We start from the raw sequence: 15740 nt of genomic DNA, 5'->3' as shown, positions 1-15740 counted from the left end.
AACATCTACATCTCCCAAAATTAATGGTTATAAATCCATTATTATGTTAATTACTTTTAACGGTGTAATTTCAGAATTCTTATAATTATGATGAATCCATAATACAAGTACAAAGATGATCAAAGGTGTCATTAACAAATTGCCTGACAACATTTAATTATGATAATTATATTATGATACTGATTAGCTAATTATGTGTGCAAACAAACACTGCATTTACAAAATGACACCTCTACATATAGCTTAGTTAACAGTAAACACACGTATGTGTATATATGAATTGTATAATTATTATATATAAACTAACATGGCTCTGAACATACATGATCGACACAATTTAATTTGTAAAAAAGTATCAATATATAATATTGCTATGCATTCACACTTTCTATTGGATTACAATGTAGTCCTCATGCATGGAGATACACCTTTAAATGCTGAGTATAGTTGTTATAGTGTAATCAGTCATTATAAAAAGGAGACTAGATTTCTCCCAAATAGTTATGAATCATTATCATGTTGCTGCTATTAATCGCGTACTTTCAGTATATTCTTACATGGCATCAATCCGTAATACAAGCACGAAGATTATCAAAGGTGTCCATACAAATTGCATGACTGTATATAATTATGATAATTAATATCATAATATTGATTATGTATACAAAATTATAACAGTTAACACGTTGTACATATAAACTAACATGCATACAATTTTTCTGAACATACATTATCGACAAAAAAACATAAACACATATCAATAACAGTAGTCAATGCTGAGCTGACAAGTATCGATCATAGACTTCCTCCACCACTCTGTGTGCATTGTAGTCCTCGTCTCTAACTCTCCTCTTGTACCAGCGAGCCAGGAGGCAGTACAGGATGAATCCAAGCAGACTGATGCCTACTCTAACCCCATATAGTGTCAATGTGTTGTTCGGTGGAAAAATCTCCCTAATAGTAAGAGATGATAACAACACCAACACCATACACCCTCCAAACAATCCTCTCATGTTATATGGAGCTTGAGCACAAACTAACTCTGTTATGTTGGTAGCAAGCAACATTGTGAGCACACCAGTAGAAATTGAATTTAAAACATATTTGATTTCAACTAAGTCACTGTAATTGTTTTTAGTAATTCCAGAATTAGAAACACAATACTGAGAGTTGTGATGAAAAGAGAAATTATCCCAATTCTTCTAATAATGCTGGGAAGTTTGTTACGTATAACTGGGTATAGCACAAACTCATAAAAGACAGTCCAAACCATTCCACATCACAAATGGTGATATGCTAATAAAGCCAGAAGCCTTGAAACGTATCGCTTCCAATCAGAGGGATAAACACTAGAATAAGTTACTGGGTGGAAGAGTGCAAGTGAGCACCCAAGAAGCCATAGCGTTAAAAAGAGGGGTAACAAACGTAGGATAGTCTTCACATCTTCAACTTGCTCTGTAGTGAATGGTCCACCAAATCTCGACTTTCCCAGGTCCATTCTTGAAGGTACGTCTTCCTCCCAGTAAGTGAGAGCACTACGATTGAGGGGAGCTTTGTGCTTGACTGCAAACTTGAGAACACGGTAGATGGTTTTGAGGGACTGAGGTGACTTTGGCTCAATTATCAGCCATTTTTTAGATAAGAGAAAGTCAAGAATAAGAACAACACTCATACACAAAGGTGGCAGCAAACTGTACAGTTGGACAACCCAGTATGATGAACGATTGATACACAAAACATCGATCTGATATAATGGGCAAATCGACAACAAAAGGGACCCAAACACCAGCATAGATACTGAATACAAACCAGGCAATAAAACTAGTGATATTGGAAGATGAAGCATCAGGCATCTGATCCAGGCCTAGTTGTAGTGAGGTAACAAAGCATGCTATTACAGCTACTGTAAAGAGACTCACACCAATAAGACAAGACACTCACAACATACACGTAATGTTCAATGCCAGGAACTAGGGTGAAGGCACTAGAAAGCAAACAAAGGAAGAATAACAGCACAAAACTGTATTTCATTACTCTGTAGTTCCCCAGCTTAGCGTCGGCTAACCATCCTGAGAAAACAGCTCCCAACAAACCAAACACAACTGGGATAGCAAGTAGCCATTTTGAAATTACAAAATTTACATAAGATCGTTGATGGATAACCTGAAACACTGAAGTGCCTGCTATTGCTAACAGCATAACCCAGACCAGAACGAGAAAGGATCCCTTGGAATAGAACCACCTCACTCTGTACTTGCACTTGCAGCCATTCCTTGATACCAGAGGACTGCCTCCATTCGTAGACTTAGTTTGTCTCATAACAGTCACACAAATGTACGTAGGGACAGTGGCTAAATGCTGTAACTTGGTAAATGCAGCAATATCTAAATTCTATTGGAATTCAATTCTGAGTGAAACTATTCTTATACATAATTATACATACATGCAGTGCCCACATAAACACACCTGCACAATCTAGCTGTGTGTATGCGCATGCATGGTTGGTATGATCTGTCAATAGTGAAAGTTTAACTTTCTCCCAAAATTAATGGTTATGAACTGCTAAGAGTTTAGTTTCAGTATTTCTACAATTATAGTGGAAACAGTCATGTATAGACGTGAGTGAGTTTCGTACATGCCAAGCTCAAAAAAGTGTTCATTGACAAAACTGTTATCAAAATTATGATTATACTGCAATAGCGAATGGTACATTCGGTACAAAACATCCCCTTGTCAAACCATACCTTCCGATACCACATCCATATACCGTGAAAGTATATGTATTGACTAATGCATATACATGTAAATGTACTAAAACAGTCAGTTACTTTGTATATAGTAGGTGTATTTGGCAAGTAATTTGACGATCATGCTGCATGATACTCTGATCACACATTACCAGGAAAATTCTTCACTAAGCTATACATATCTTAACCTGATTAGCCAAATATACCTCATAGATGGTACAATGCACTCTTACAAAGTATATGTGTACAGTGAACTATTTAGGTACTTTTAGGGCTTCCTATGAACCTGTTTATTGAATTTCAAGGCTTAAAGTTATGTGCTTTGATTGCGCTGGGCGCTGGAATTAAAAGAAATGCCTCTATTTAAGGGGGACCACTATACACCTACCCCCTTACTAGTAATGTAACAAACCACACCCATGGTATAATTTCCAAATGGTTGTCGCTATTAACAGCACTACATGTAGTTTCAGTTTCTACATGCCAACTTAATTATAATAATATTTATACAAGCTCAAAGACTGGTATCCACTGATAAACTAATTATGTGTGCAATAAAAATAATACATCAAAATTATATATATCAAGGGCGTATAGATGAAGAGAGGGCATGCAACTCACTATCTAGTACACGTAGCTAGCAGGATTCAAACGTGGGCAGAGGAATGTGTGAATTTGCATGAAGTGCTAAAAATAGAAATTCTCGGCTCTTTTGCTGTTGCATGCCCTCTCTTCTTTTATACGCCGTTGGTTATAATTATTAGTTAACATGCGCACGTATAAAACCAATTTGTTCTGAAGATGCATGATCAACAAAACGACAAAACGTATCAGAACTAAATTTAGTCAGTGCTCACCGACAAGTATCGATATCATAGACCTCCTCCACCACTCTGTGTGCATTGTAGTCCTCGTCTCTAACTCTCCTCTTGTACCAGCGAGCCAGGAGGCAGTACAGGATGAATCCAAGCAGACTGATGCCTACTCTAACCCCATATATTGTTAATGTGATCGATGGAGGAAACTTGCCAATAATATAAGAGCTGATAACAACACCAACACCATACACCCTCCAAACAATCCTCTCATGTTGTATGGAGCTTGAGCACAAACTAACTCCATCATGGTACTAGCAAGCAACATTGTGAGCAAACCCTGAGAAATTGAATTTAAAATGATTGTAACATACTTGATTGCAACTAAATCACCTTCATTATTTTGTAATAGTTTCAGAATTAGAAACACAATACTGAGAGCCGTGATGAAGAGAGAAATTATCCCAATTCTTCTAAGAATGCTGGGAAGCCTGTTACGTATCACTGGGTATAGCACAAACTCATAAAAGACAGTCCAAACCATACCACACCAGTATTGGTGATATATGAACAAGGACAAAAACTTTGAAACATAACAATCCCAATCAAGAGGATTAACAACAGCATAAGATGGTGGATGGAATATTGCAAGTGAGCACCCAAAAAGCCATAGCGTTAAGCAGAGGGGTAACAAACGTAGGATGGTCTTCACATCTTCAACTTGCTCTGTAGTGAATGGTCCACCATATCTCGACTTTCCCAGGTCCATTCTTGAAGGTATGTCTTCCTCCCAGTATGTGAGAGCACTGCGATTGAGGGGAGCTTTGTGCTTGGCAGCAAACTTGAGAACACGGTAGATGTTTTTGAGGGACTGAGGTGACTTTGGCTCAATTATCAGCCATTTTTTAGCTAGGAAAAAGTCAAGAATAAAAACAACACTCATACACAAAGATGGCAGCAAACTGTAAAGTTGGGTAACCCAGTACGATAATCGACTACTACATGTAGTAATGGGCAAATCGGCAACAGTAGGGATCCAAACACCAGCATAGATACTGAATACAAACCAGGCAATAAAACTAGTGATATTGGAAGATGAAGCATCAGGCATCTGATCCAGGCCTAGTTGTAGTGAGGTAACAGAGCATGCTACCACAGCTACTATAAAGAGACTCCCACCTATGCAATACAAGACACTCACAACATACACGTAATGAGTAATGTCAGGAACTATAGTGAAGGCACTAGAAAGCAAGTATACGAGGAACAACAGCACAAAACTGTATTTCATCACTCTGTAGTTCCCCAGCTTAGCGTCGGCTAGCCATTCTGAGAAAACAGCTCCAAACAAACCAAACACAATTGGGATAGCAAGTAGCCATTTCGAAATTACAAAATTGACATCATATTGTTGATGGAACTCATAAAATACATGAGAGACTGATACACAGGCTATAGAGTCAACAGCATAATCCAGACCAGAATAAGAAAGGCTCCCTTGGAATAGAACTACCTCACTCTGTACTTGCACTTGCAGCCATTCCTTGATATCAGAGGGCTGCCTTCATTCGTAGATTATATAGTTTGTCTCATGACAGACACAGACACACATATACACACATGTAGGGATGATTGCTAACACTATACTGTAACTAGGTACTATGTATAGGATACACAGCCAAAAATCCACGGGTCCGTTTCAGGCCGTTAGTTGAAAACGGGCCGTTACGGGCCCGTGAACGGCCTGTATACAGGATGTAGCCCACCCACGTCCTGTATACAGGCCGTTCTCACGGGCTGTAAACAGGACGTTAGCCCACGTCCTGTTTACAGCCCGTGGATACAGGCCTGTATCAGGGCGTAGCACCCACGTCCTGTATACAGGCTGTTGCAGCTGTAGCTTATGCGCATGCGCTAGCTTGGGGCAGGATGACGTCACCTGACTACAAAAAGAGAATGAGACAGACAGAGCTCTAAGAAAAAATTCTGCTGCTTGTCACAAGAGGAGCTGCTGGTCCAAAAAGACAACTTGAAGAGGACTATACAGTCCATTACTATTAGTCTACCTGTGAACAGAAAAAGGTGAAGCTGTAGCAGCATGTTATTATAACAGTTATATTATTTTTATTGAACTTTCTCATAGCAGTTTGTGTTCCTCTAGTTCCACAGCTATTTCAAATCTGTAGTGAATTTGACCTCTAGTGTAGTTGGCAGCAAAGGTCTGTAAATTTCACCTCTACTGTATGTTTATAAATTCAGGTTTGCACGTTGTTATGGACTTTTGAAGCTGGAACACCGGCCAATTTTACAAGGTAAACGTTTCGTTTTGCTTTCTTTTTGAAATAATCCTCCTCATCGTAGGCTCCCATCTGAAGTTTTTTCACTTTTGATAAAGAGGTGTTGAAGAATGCTCCCAGGTTTGTTATTCTCTTTCACTAGCATTCACATATTAAACATGCGATCAAATTGACTTTAGATAATGCTGCCGAGTTGAAGTCTGGACTAATTACGTAAGTGCCACTGTTCTATTGTGTTTTGTGATACGTTATTGCTTCTGTAGACACTAGATGTTGTCAGAAGAATGAACTAAAAATAAAGCAACAGTTTCCTGGTAAGAAAATTCAGCAACTATGTAATCTGTGTGAATAGCGTATTGGTGTACAGTTGCGAGATATCTTCGAGATGAAAAAGAGCCCTTGTAATGTGTACAGCACACTGTAAGCTGTTGACTGACTTCATAGTACGCCGGTAAGATTATTCACAGTGGTGTGTTCTTCTTTTAATCTCCTAACTCTTATTCAGATGTTGCAAAACTCAAGGTTTGTTTATTGTTTTCATCTTTAGCACTCGTTACACATGTTATTTAATAGATTTCTTTATTGGCATGCCGAGTTGGAGTCTGGATGTGTTAGGTAAGTGCCATTATTTTGTATGTGTTTGGTGATGCATTATATGCCTCATAGATTGAAGTTTTTAGACGAATGATAAAGAGAATGCAACAATTGCCTGGTAAGCAACTTAGTTTAATCTATGTGAATAAGTATTATTAGTGTACAGCTGGCGAGCTATCTCGGAGATGAAGAACGGCCCTTCAAGCTGACTTCATAGTACGCCGGTAAGCAGTGGTGTATTTTTTGTACAATTCCCAGCCTCTTCTCCTCAGAGTCTATCTTTGTGTATCTGCACAAAAACAAGACGAATATAAATACAGTAAGTTAGTATACTTATGTGGCGTTAACGTACGGTTCAACTGGTTGTTTTTATCTGCAGTGCCACCGTGGGATGTGAAGACACGGACATGATAATGAGAGACATAATTATATAATGTAGCTGAACAGAAATTAATATATCTTGTTTTTGTCTTCTTTGTCTTTGAATTGTGACCTTTTGAAGCATGATATACTAGCTTATTAAATTGTGCATGAGAACAGTATGATACAGGCTGAATACAGGCCGTTTGTACGGGCTGTTTACAGGCTGTATGTGAACGGCCGGTTTAGTAGTGTCTACCCAACGGTCCCGTATCAGGATGTGGTAAACGTCCTGTAACGGACATGTAACGGACCTGACACGCCCTGTGGATTTTTGGCTGTGTAGACTACACCTAAGAGTAGAATATGCGTCTATGTAACCTCCGCGGTTGCGGTTAGCCCGAGGCGCAAAGCCGAGGGAATCTAACCGTAATCAAGGCGGTTACTAAGACGCATATTCTACGAGTGGGTGTGGTCTATCTAACTTGGACTTCATTGCGCATGCGCGAGGCGTGGTTATAAAAAGCCAGGTTTGGTGCGTAGCAACAGAAATTGAATTTGTGCGAGCTGGAGAGCTGTGAGAGACACCAGTTGACAGAAAAAGACAAGAAGACGGCTTCAAAACAATGAAAACTACAGTAAAACTTAGTAAAGCTTGTGAAACGATTCTTGAAGATACTGGAAAGAACAGACAAGTAAAAAGAACCTAGAACTATGCTAGAACTGACTGCAACACTACAAGAAGAATGAAGCTCTGTGGTGGAGTGGAGGGGGGTATAGAGCAGACTGGACCGGCATGGAATCTTAAAAAACTCAATAGAAAGTGTCAAGCGACTGCTAAAGTGTTTTTGATGCTTCCTGGCCCCCCTTGCCCATGCCCAACTGGAAAAAGCAATACAAAGCAACAGTGGACATGGAAAAAATGGATATTGACTGAACAAACTATTGCATTCTGTGTTTTTTATAATGTTTTTGTCATCTTCTTGTCACTTTCACTAAAAATTTCATTCCAACTTTTGAGAACTTCCTGCAAATTATTTGTCACTTCCTGTAGAATATGCGTCCATTTCCTGTAGAATATGTGTCCACTTCCTGTAGAATATGCGCCCATTTCCTGTAGAATAAGTACCTTCTTGTAGATTATGCTTCCATGTAATCTACTGTTTTTAGCCAATCAGATCAATTACAGATGATGTAATGTAGTCTAAATAGCTATAGCAATATTATTGCCAACGGTATTTCTTATTATTTCTTGCACAGATATAAGCTGGTACTAAAATGCTGGTTCACATAATCAGTAACATTATTATGTTATGGTTAGAACATGGGCATGAGGTATCTATGTGTTATAGTGTCCCAAAGCTCGAGGGCTTTAGCCCGAGGGATGAGGGACACTATAACCATAGATACCGAATGCACATGTTCTAACTGATTTAGATCCCAAAACCTATTGGCTACTAGAAATGCACTAGCTTAGCAACAGTCAACCTATATCAGCCAACATAGCAACTGCATCATTATTCTTTTAAAAACTAATATCTGAAGTTGGCATCTCTGTGTCTCTACTAAATCTGTGGTCTCTATTCAAGTCAACCCTGTTCCTCCACCTCAGTTTGATGGACAAAATTATAGTCCTAGCTCCACCCACAAAACGGAAACATCCAGCTCCTCCCCCAGTTTTGCAGCAAACAAGCCCAGCACACTTCCCAATTAAGAAACCAGCGGCTCTTACTACTCTCACAAAGCGAAAGGAAGACACCTATAAGCTATAATTTGCAGCAAACAAGCCCAGCAAATGAGCGGCTCCTATACTACTCTTGAACAAAGCGAAAGGAACTTTATGAAGAAGCCAAAGCTAGAATCCCAGCACTTCCATACATCCAGCTCCTCCCCCATGCAGCCTTGCAGCAAAAAAGAACAGCACACTGCCCAAAAAAGGAGCGTCTCCTACTACATTCGAACAAAGCCAAAAAAAGAAACTAGAGCTTCTCTCTTTCATTCTAGTTCTGTTATTATATTACTAGACAAAGTATCTAGCTACAATATGTTATTACATGTGTATCTTCTTGTAAATCACAATACAATGTACAATGTTGTAGTTTGTAGCCCAGAGCAATCTATAGTACCGGTACTATAGCTCATAGTTCCCTGCTAAATACACTCAAATGGGATCTAAAGTGGAACATCAACTACTTTCCCTAAATCAATGGCCAAAGTGTCATGCAATGATAGTCGGTTTCAGTTTTCGTAATGTATACATGTACAAGCTCAAAAGCATCAAACAATCCAAACTGTTTGCATAGCAATTAAGATGATGAATGTGAAATAATACAGTACTGTAATAAAAGTTCCCTTTGTCAAAACAATCAGTCTACCGTCAATAATAGTTACATCATGCATGTATATCCCTCGGAGTTTTATGTCTCACAACCAGAGTGTTGCAAAAATAAATAGTATGACTATAATATGTATAATTATAATTATGAATGGAAACCTAGCCACAGCAACTAACAGAAAGCAATATGAAACGAAACTATACAGACAACAATGCTATGACAAGAACACAGTGCAAAGAAGACAATAGCAAGTGTAAATTTGAAGAAAATGGGAAGGAAAGTTTCCAGCATTTTTCTTAAATTTCCCAACATCCAATTTCTACAAAAAAAGCTGCACACTATCTAGCTATACCGCTTTATAATAATTTAATTATAGTAGCCAATTAAAAGTAAATTTCTTAGCTTTCGTCGCTTTTACGAATTTTAATGAAACTAATGTGTTCACATTCTGTAAACGCAGCACTATATGGTACCCAGGTGAGCAGACTCATGCAGAATAAAAAATTATGCAGACAAACAGACACACAACTACCCCACTGCATGTAACGTAAAAAACCACACCCATATGATGTGCGATTACTCTCACAACATACACGTAATGAGCAATGCCTGCAGGATCTCCAACGACTTTCTCCTAAATCTTTAATGGTCATGTTGCTATTATTGATTTAAATACATGCCACATTAATACAAGCCCAAAGACAATCAAACTATATTATATATATATATATACTTTTTTTAAGTAGTATAATTTATAGCAGAGAGAAATATCTATTGGCAACAGTTAGCATTCCTGAGTGAAACTGCATGTAGTCAACATACACACTTGTACAATTATACATGTATCTAAATGCTGCATGCATGAGTGGTTTATATTGGAACATCAGCAACTTCCCTAAATGGTCACGAGTCACGTTGCTATTAGAGTGAGAGTGGGTTTCAGTTTTCGTACATTCCATCTATTGTTAATACAAGCTCAAACAAGCAGCCATTTGCATGTTAGACTGTACATTCACTGTATGGATGTGGTGTAAGAGGGTTTGTTACAGACTTTTATGTTTCTGCACAATCATCACTATTAATTTTGCTATTTATAGCTAAGAGCAATAATTATTATTGCCCACAGCATGGATTAATTGCATTCCTGAGTGAAACTTAATTCTTGCACAGGTACTAAAATGCTGGTTCATATAATCAACAACGTTACATTATAGTGGAACATCAACTACTTTCCCTAAATGGTCATGAGTCATACTCATATATAATTATTAAAAGTGAGAGTGGGTTTCAGTTTTCGTAAATTCTATGTATACAAGCTCAAACAATCCAAATTGTTTGCATAGAAAAGAATAATGATGATAAATATGTGCATGTGCAAATAATGCAGTACATACATATTGCATGAAAGATCCCTTTGTAAAACAAACCCATGCACATCCATATACAGTTTTACAGTTTTACAGTTTTACACTTGGACTTATTAGGCAATTCTTAACACTTATCTTCTCTGGACTGTGTTCAAGGCTTTAAAAAAATGGTAGTCACTGTGGTGCATGGTGATCAGACATACACTACAAGTGTAATCACAGCAGAGAGTCCCATTAGAATGTAGCATGCATGCACTTGGGAGCTCCGGACCTGATCACAGAAGAGCCAGCAATTGAAGAGGCCTGGATTGTTAATTAAGACACCAAGGTATCATGAAGTGGAACTGGAGTGAGGCTCACAGTATCATCTTTAGGAGGGTTATAGGGACTTTGGACTCAAAGCGGTTTGAATAGTAATCCAGACATCACACATGTGAAACTTGTGGGCCACACACTCCAGAGGAGACCAGAATGATCCAAGGCCGTCGTTGTCTTGGCCATAGAGTTGGTAAGGATCTTATCCAATTAATATAGAGCCAGCAAATAAGCCTGGAGTCTCTTCCCATGATAACAAAATAGGTATCCATGTGGGGTAATACCATATGTGTAGTAAAGTGCCTCGAATCAAAGCTGCACACTATCTAGCTACCGCTTTATAATAGTATCGAATGTGCAAATTAAACTTCTTAGCTTTTGCTCGCTTTTATTCAAACAAAGCTTATAAAACTAACATTCTGTAAATGCAGCGCTATAATTATATGGTATCCAGGTGAGCTGCAGACTCAGAGTATGCAGACAAACAGACACACAACTCCCCCACTGCATGTAACACAACAAACCACCCCCATAATTATGATAATCAGTAAACAGTCAACATAATTATAATTATACAGATTTCTCCCAAAATCTATTGCTATTAATTTTAAGTATATTAACAGTGTATAGTTTCAGTATTCGTACATCACATCAATTCTTTATACAAAGCTCAAAGAACGGGTGGACTGTCAATCTGACAAATAAAGAATGATTGTATGCAAACATCGTTTATGAATTACAAATTCCCATGTGCACATACAAAACCAACATACAATATTATTGTTCTGAACATGCATGATCAACAAAACGACAGATACGTTCAAAAACTGAGTCAGTGCTGAGCTGACAAGTATCGATCATAAACCTCCTCCACCACTCTGTGTGCATTGTAGTCCTCGTCTCTAACTCTCCTCTTGTAACAGCGAGCCAGGAGGCAGTACAGGATGAATCCAAGCAGACTGATGCCTACTCTAACCCCATATGTTGTTAATGTACTGTTTGAAGGAATATAGAAACCAATAATAAGAGATGAAAATAACACCAACACCATACACCCTCCAAACAATCCTCTCATGTTGTATGGAGCTTGAGCACAAACTAACTCTAACATGGTGCTAAAAAGCAACATTGTGAGCAATCCTCTCGAAATTGAATTTAAGACGATTATAACATACTTGATTGCAACTAATTTATCACTGTAGTTGTTTTGTAGTAGTTCCAGAATTAGAAACACAATACTGAGAGTTGTGATAAAGAGAGAAATTATCCCAATTCTTCTAATAATGCTGGGAAGCCTGTTACGTATCACTGGGAATAGCACAAACTCATAAAAGACAGTCCAAACCACACCACACCAGTATTGGTGATACGTAAACAAGGACAGGAGCCTTGAAACAGAAAGATTCCAATCAGGGGGATAAACACCAGAAAAAGTTACTGGATGGAATGTTGCAAGTGAGCACCCAAGAAGCCATAGCGTTAAGCAGAGGGGTAACAAACGTAGGATAGTCTTTACATCTTCAACTTGCTCTGTAGTGAATGGTCCACCGTATCTCGACTTTCCCAGATCCATTCTTGAAGGTACGTCTTCTTCCCAGTATGTGAGAGCACTACGATTGAGGGGAGCTTTGTGCTTGGCTGCAAACTTGAGAACACGGTAGATGGTTTTGAGGGACTGAGGTGACTTTGGCTCAATTATCAGCCATTTCTTAGATAGAAGGAAGTCAAGAATTAGAACAACACTCATACATAAAGGCGGCAGTAAACTATACAGTTGGACAACCCAGTATGGTAATTGACTGCTAGCAGATCTAATAGGTAAATCGGCAACAGTAGGGATCCAAACACCAGCATACATACTGAATACAAACCAGGCAATAAAGCTAGTGATATTGGAAGATGACGCATGAGGCATCTGATCCAGGCCTAGTTGTAGTGAGGTAACAAAGCATGCTATCACAGCTATTAGAAAGAGACTCCCGCCTATGCAATAGAAGACATTCACGACATACATGTAATGTGCAATGCCAGGAAATAGGGTGATGGCACTAAAAAGTAAACAAAAGAAAAATAACAGTACAAAACTGTATTTCATCACTCTGTAGTTCCCCAACTTAGCGTCGGCTAGCCATCCTGAGAAAACAGCTCCCAACAAACCAAAAACAACTGGAATAACAAAAAGCCATTTCGGAATTTCAAATTTGACATCAGATCGTCGATGGAACACATGAAACACCGAAATACAAGATATAGTCAACAGCATGATCCAGACCAGAACAAGAAAAGCTCCCTTGGAATAGAACCACCTCACTCTGTACTTGCACTTGCAGCCATTCCTTGATACCAGAGGGCTGTCTTCGTTCGTAGAGTTAGTTTGTCTCATAACAGACACACACTAGGCTGAACTCTATTTATACTGTTTCTAAGCAGTACATAGCAGAGAGCAATGTCTATTGGCAACAGTTTACAATTTTAAGTGAAACTATTCTTGCGAGCGTAGGCACATAACTTCACACTATGTACTAAATGCTGCATGAGTGGTTCATACTCGAACATCAGCAACTTCCCTAAATGGTCACGAGTCACGTTGCTATTAGAGTGAGAGTGGGTTTTAGTTTTCATTCCAGCTCAAATATCATCAAACAATTAATTTCATTTTGCCATTTGCGTGTTTGTACTACTAGACTGTACATGTACATTCACTGTATGGATGTGGTGTAACAGAGTTTGTTACAGAGCTTTGTGTACCAACAACTTTTGTTTCTATTTTGCACATACACATATTCGATTCTCTGAAACAACAGCAGAGAAAAAAGAGTGAAATTAAATTGTAAACCGTATATATAGCGGGTGTGTTTGACAAGCATCATAATTATGAGGCAATTAACTAACTTATGAAAAAATGATCAACAAAAACATACAAACTATGATCCACGAGGCAGATGACCTCTCAGTCTCTATTTCTCTTATACCTAGACAATTCCGCCATCTTTAATGACTCAGCAATTGCTTTGTGGCCAATTAATAATATAGATAGGCGTACGTGGCTAATAAACCGTGTGCCTAAAATCAGCAGCAGCAGCAGCAGTAGCCTCGAGACCACCCGTTCTTTTCAGATAACGAACGGCTGGTCTCGAGGCTACAGCAGCAGTGCTTTTCCAGAGCCTGCATGAGGTGTTGCTTTTCTTCACACTCTTCAGCTCTAGCTCCCTTTCTCTGACAGGCATGCTATATGCACTGGCTAGATATCATGCTCTTAAAATGGCTGTCATTTAATACTGATTCGCAAATTCAACATATCAAGCACTCATTACTATAATTATTAGTCCACCAGAGATATTCGAGAAGATATCTGATCAGTCCTGTCTTCTCTTCTTGAACTTCTGTACTGCCTCTTGACGTTCCACTTATGCATGTCATGATACGTAAACTGTACTGAAAAAGAAAGGGAATCCGACTAGAAAAACATTTGCAATGTGAAAAATTGCTAGGATTGGCCAGGGGAACCACAAAAAAACGTGGAAACAAGAAATCAGACGAGAGCATAACTCCAATCCGTTACAACGTCATGAACATGTACAATAGATAGTATATTAAATAATAGACTGTGTTCCAGATCCATCTATCCATCAGCTTCCATCCACCACATCATTCCATGCATGTCACCAGTACGGTCCGTGCATGTCACCAGTACGGTCCGTGCATGTTACTACGCATGGATGGACTGTGTGTATACCTGTGCTCAACACTGCATGTATTAGGAACATCAATTCATCACAAATCATCATGATTATGTGCCCGCACATTCCAAAATGGATGTATAATAAATATATAGGGATTGGTCATCACTAAATTGCGTGGCATATTGGCTGGGAAAACATGGGAAAACTACCAGTACATGTGATTGACGTTGTAACGGATTGGAGTTATGCTCTCGTCTGATTTCTTGTTCCCACGTTTTTTTGTGGTTCCCCTGGCCAATCCTAGCAATTTTTCACATTGCAAATGTTTTTCTAGTCGGATCTAGTCAGAATTTAAAGTCAATGCTGAGCTGACAAGTATCGATCATAGACCTCCTCCACCACTCTTTGTGCATTGTAGTCCTCGTCTCTAACTCTTCTCTTGTACCAGCGAGCCAGGAGGCTGTACAGGATGAATCCAAACAAACTGAAAGCGGCTTTAATCTCATAAAAATTATGATAATTGTTAATGTGATGTTCAATGAATAAAATCGGATGAAAAAACGCAAGTGCCATACACCCACCAAACAATCCTCTCATGTTGTATGGAGCTTGAGCACAAACTAACTCTAACATGGTACTAGCGAGTAGTGTTAATATTGCGAACAAACCCTAAGAAATTGAATTTTGATTGCAACTATATCACCAATATTTTGTAATAGTTCCAGAATTAGAAACACAATGCTAACAACCGTAAAAGACAGTCCAAACCACACTACACCATGCATGCAGTAATGGTGATACGTGAACAAGGACAAAATCATTGAAATAAAACGCTTCCAATCAGGAGCTAGGATAATGTGCAATGTGCAATGCCAGGAACTAGGGTGATAGCACTAGAAAACGAACATTGGAGGAACAACAGTACAAAACCGTATTTCATAATTCTATAGTTTCCCAGCGGCGTCGGCTAGCCATCTTGAGAAAACAGCTGTAAACAAACCAAATACAACTGGGATAGCAATGAACCATTTTGGAATTACCAAATGAAGTCTTTGATGGAATACATTGGCAACAGTTTCTATCTATAGGTTTTTGCAGTGGGCCTATGCACATGCAGATACACATTTGCACAATGTAACATAAATAATTATGTACATAATTATGTTATGTAAGTATTGCAATCCCTAAACGGTCATTATAATAATTATAATTATGTTGCTATTAAG

The 15740-nt window shown here is 38.6% G+C and overlaps 1 protein-coding gene and 1 long non-coding RNA gene across 2 annotated transcripts; one reads left to right on the top strand and one right to left on the bottom strand.

The window, feature by feature from the left end:
- Nucleotides 1-2904: 2904 nt before the first annotated feature.
- On the bottom strand, nt 2905-5232 carry LOC135347423 (solute carrier family 15 member 4-like). Its single transcript, XM_064545419.1, has one exon. The coding sequence runs from the start codon at nt 4851-4853 to the stop codon at nt 3750-3752; it is 1104 nt and encodes a 367-aa protein (XP_064401489.1). The 5' UTR covers nt 4854-5232; the 3' UTR covers nt 2905-3749.
- Nucleotides 5233-6507: 1275 nt separating this feature from the next.
- Nucleotides 6508-6939, top strand: LOC135347424 (uncharacterized). The gene is made up of 4 exons (XR_010398372.1): nt 6508-6571; nt 6620-6677; nt 6726-6772; nt 6833-6939. It is a non-coding gene; the product is annotated as an uncharacterized LOC135347424 (long non-coding RNA).
- Nucleotides 6940-15740: the final 8801 nt, after the last annotated feature.

This window comes from Halichondria panicea, chromosome 14 (genome assembly GCF_963675165.1).
Source record: "Halichondria panicea chromosome 14, odHalPani1.1, whole genome shotgun sequence".
Lineage (NCBI taxonomy): Eukaryota > Metazoa > Porifera > Demospongiae > Suberitida > Halichondriidae > Halichondria > Halichondria panicea.
Note: the sequence above shows the minus strand (reverse complement) of the source record. Positions and strands in the feature narration are given on the sequence as shown.

What these genes read in the sequence shown, in the direction of transcription:
- LOC135347423 (XM_064545419.1), bottom strand. Translation starts at nt 4,853, where the DNA reads ATGAAATACAGTTTTGTGCTGTTGTTCCTCGTATACTTGCTTTCTAGT.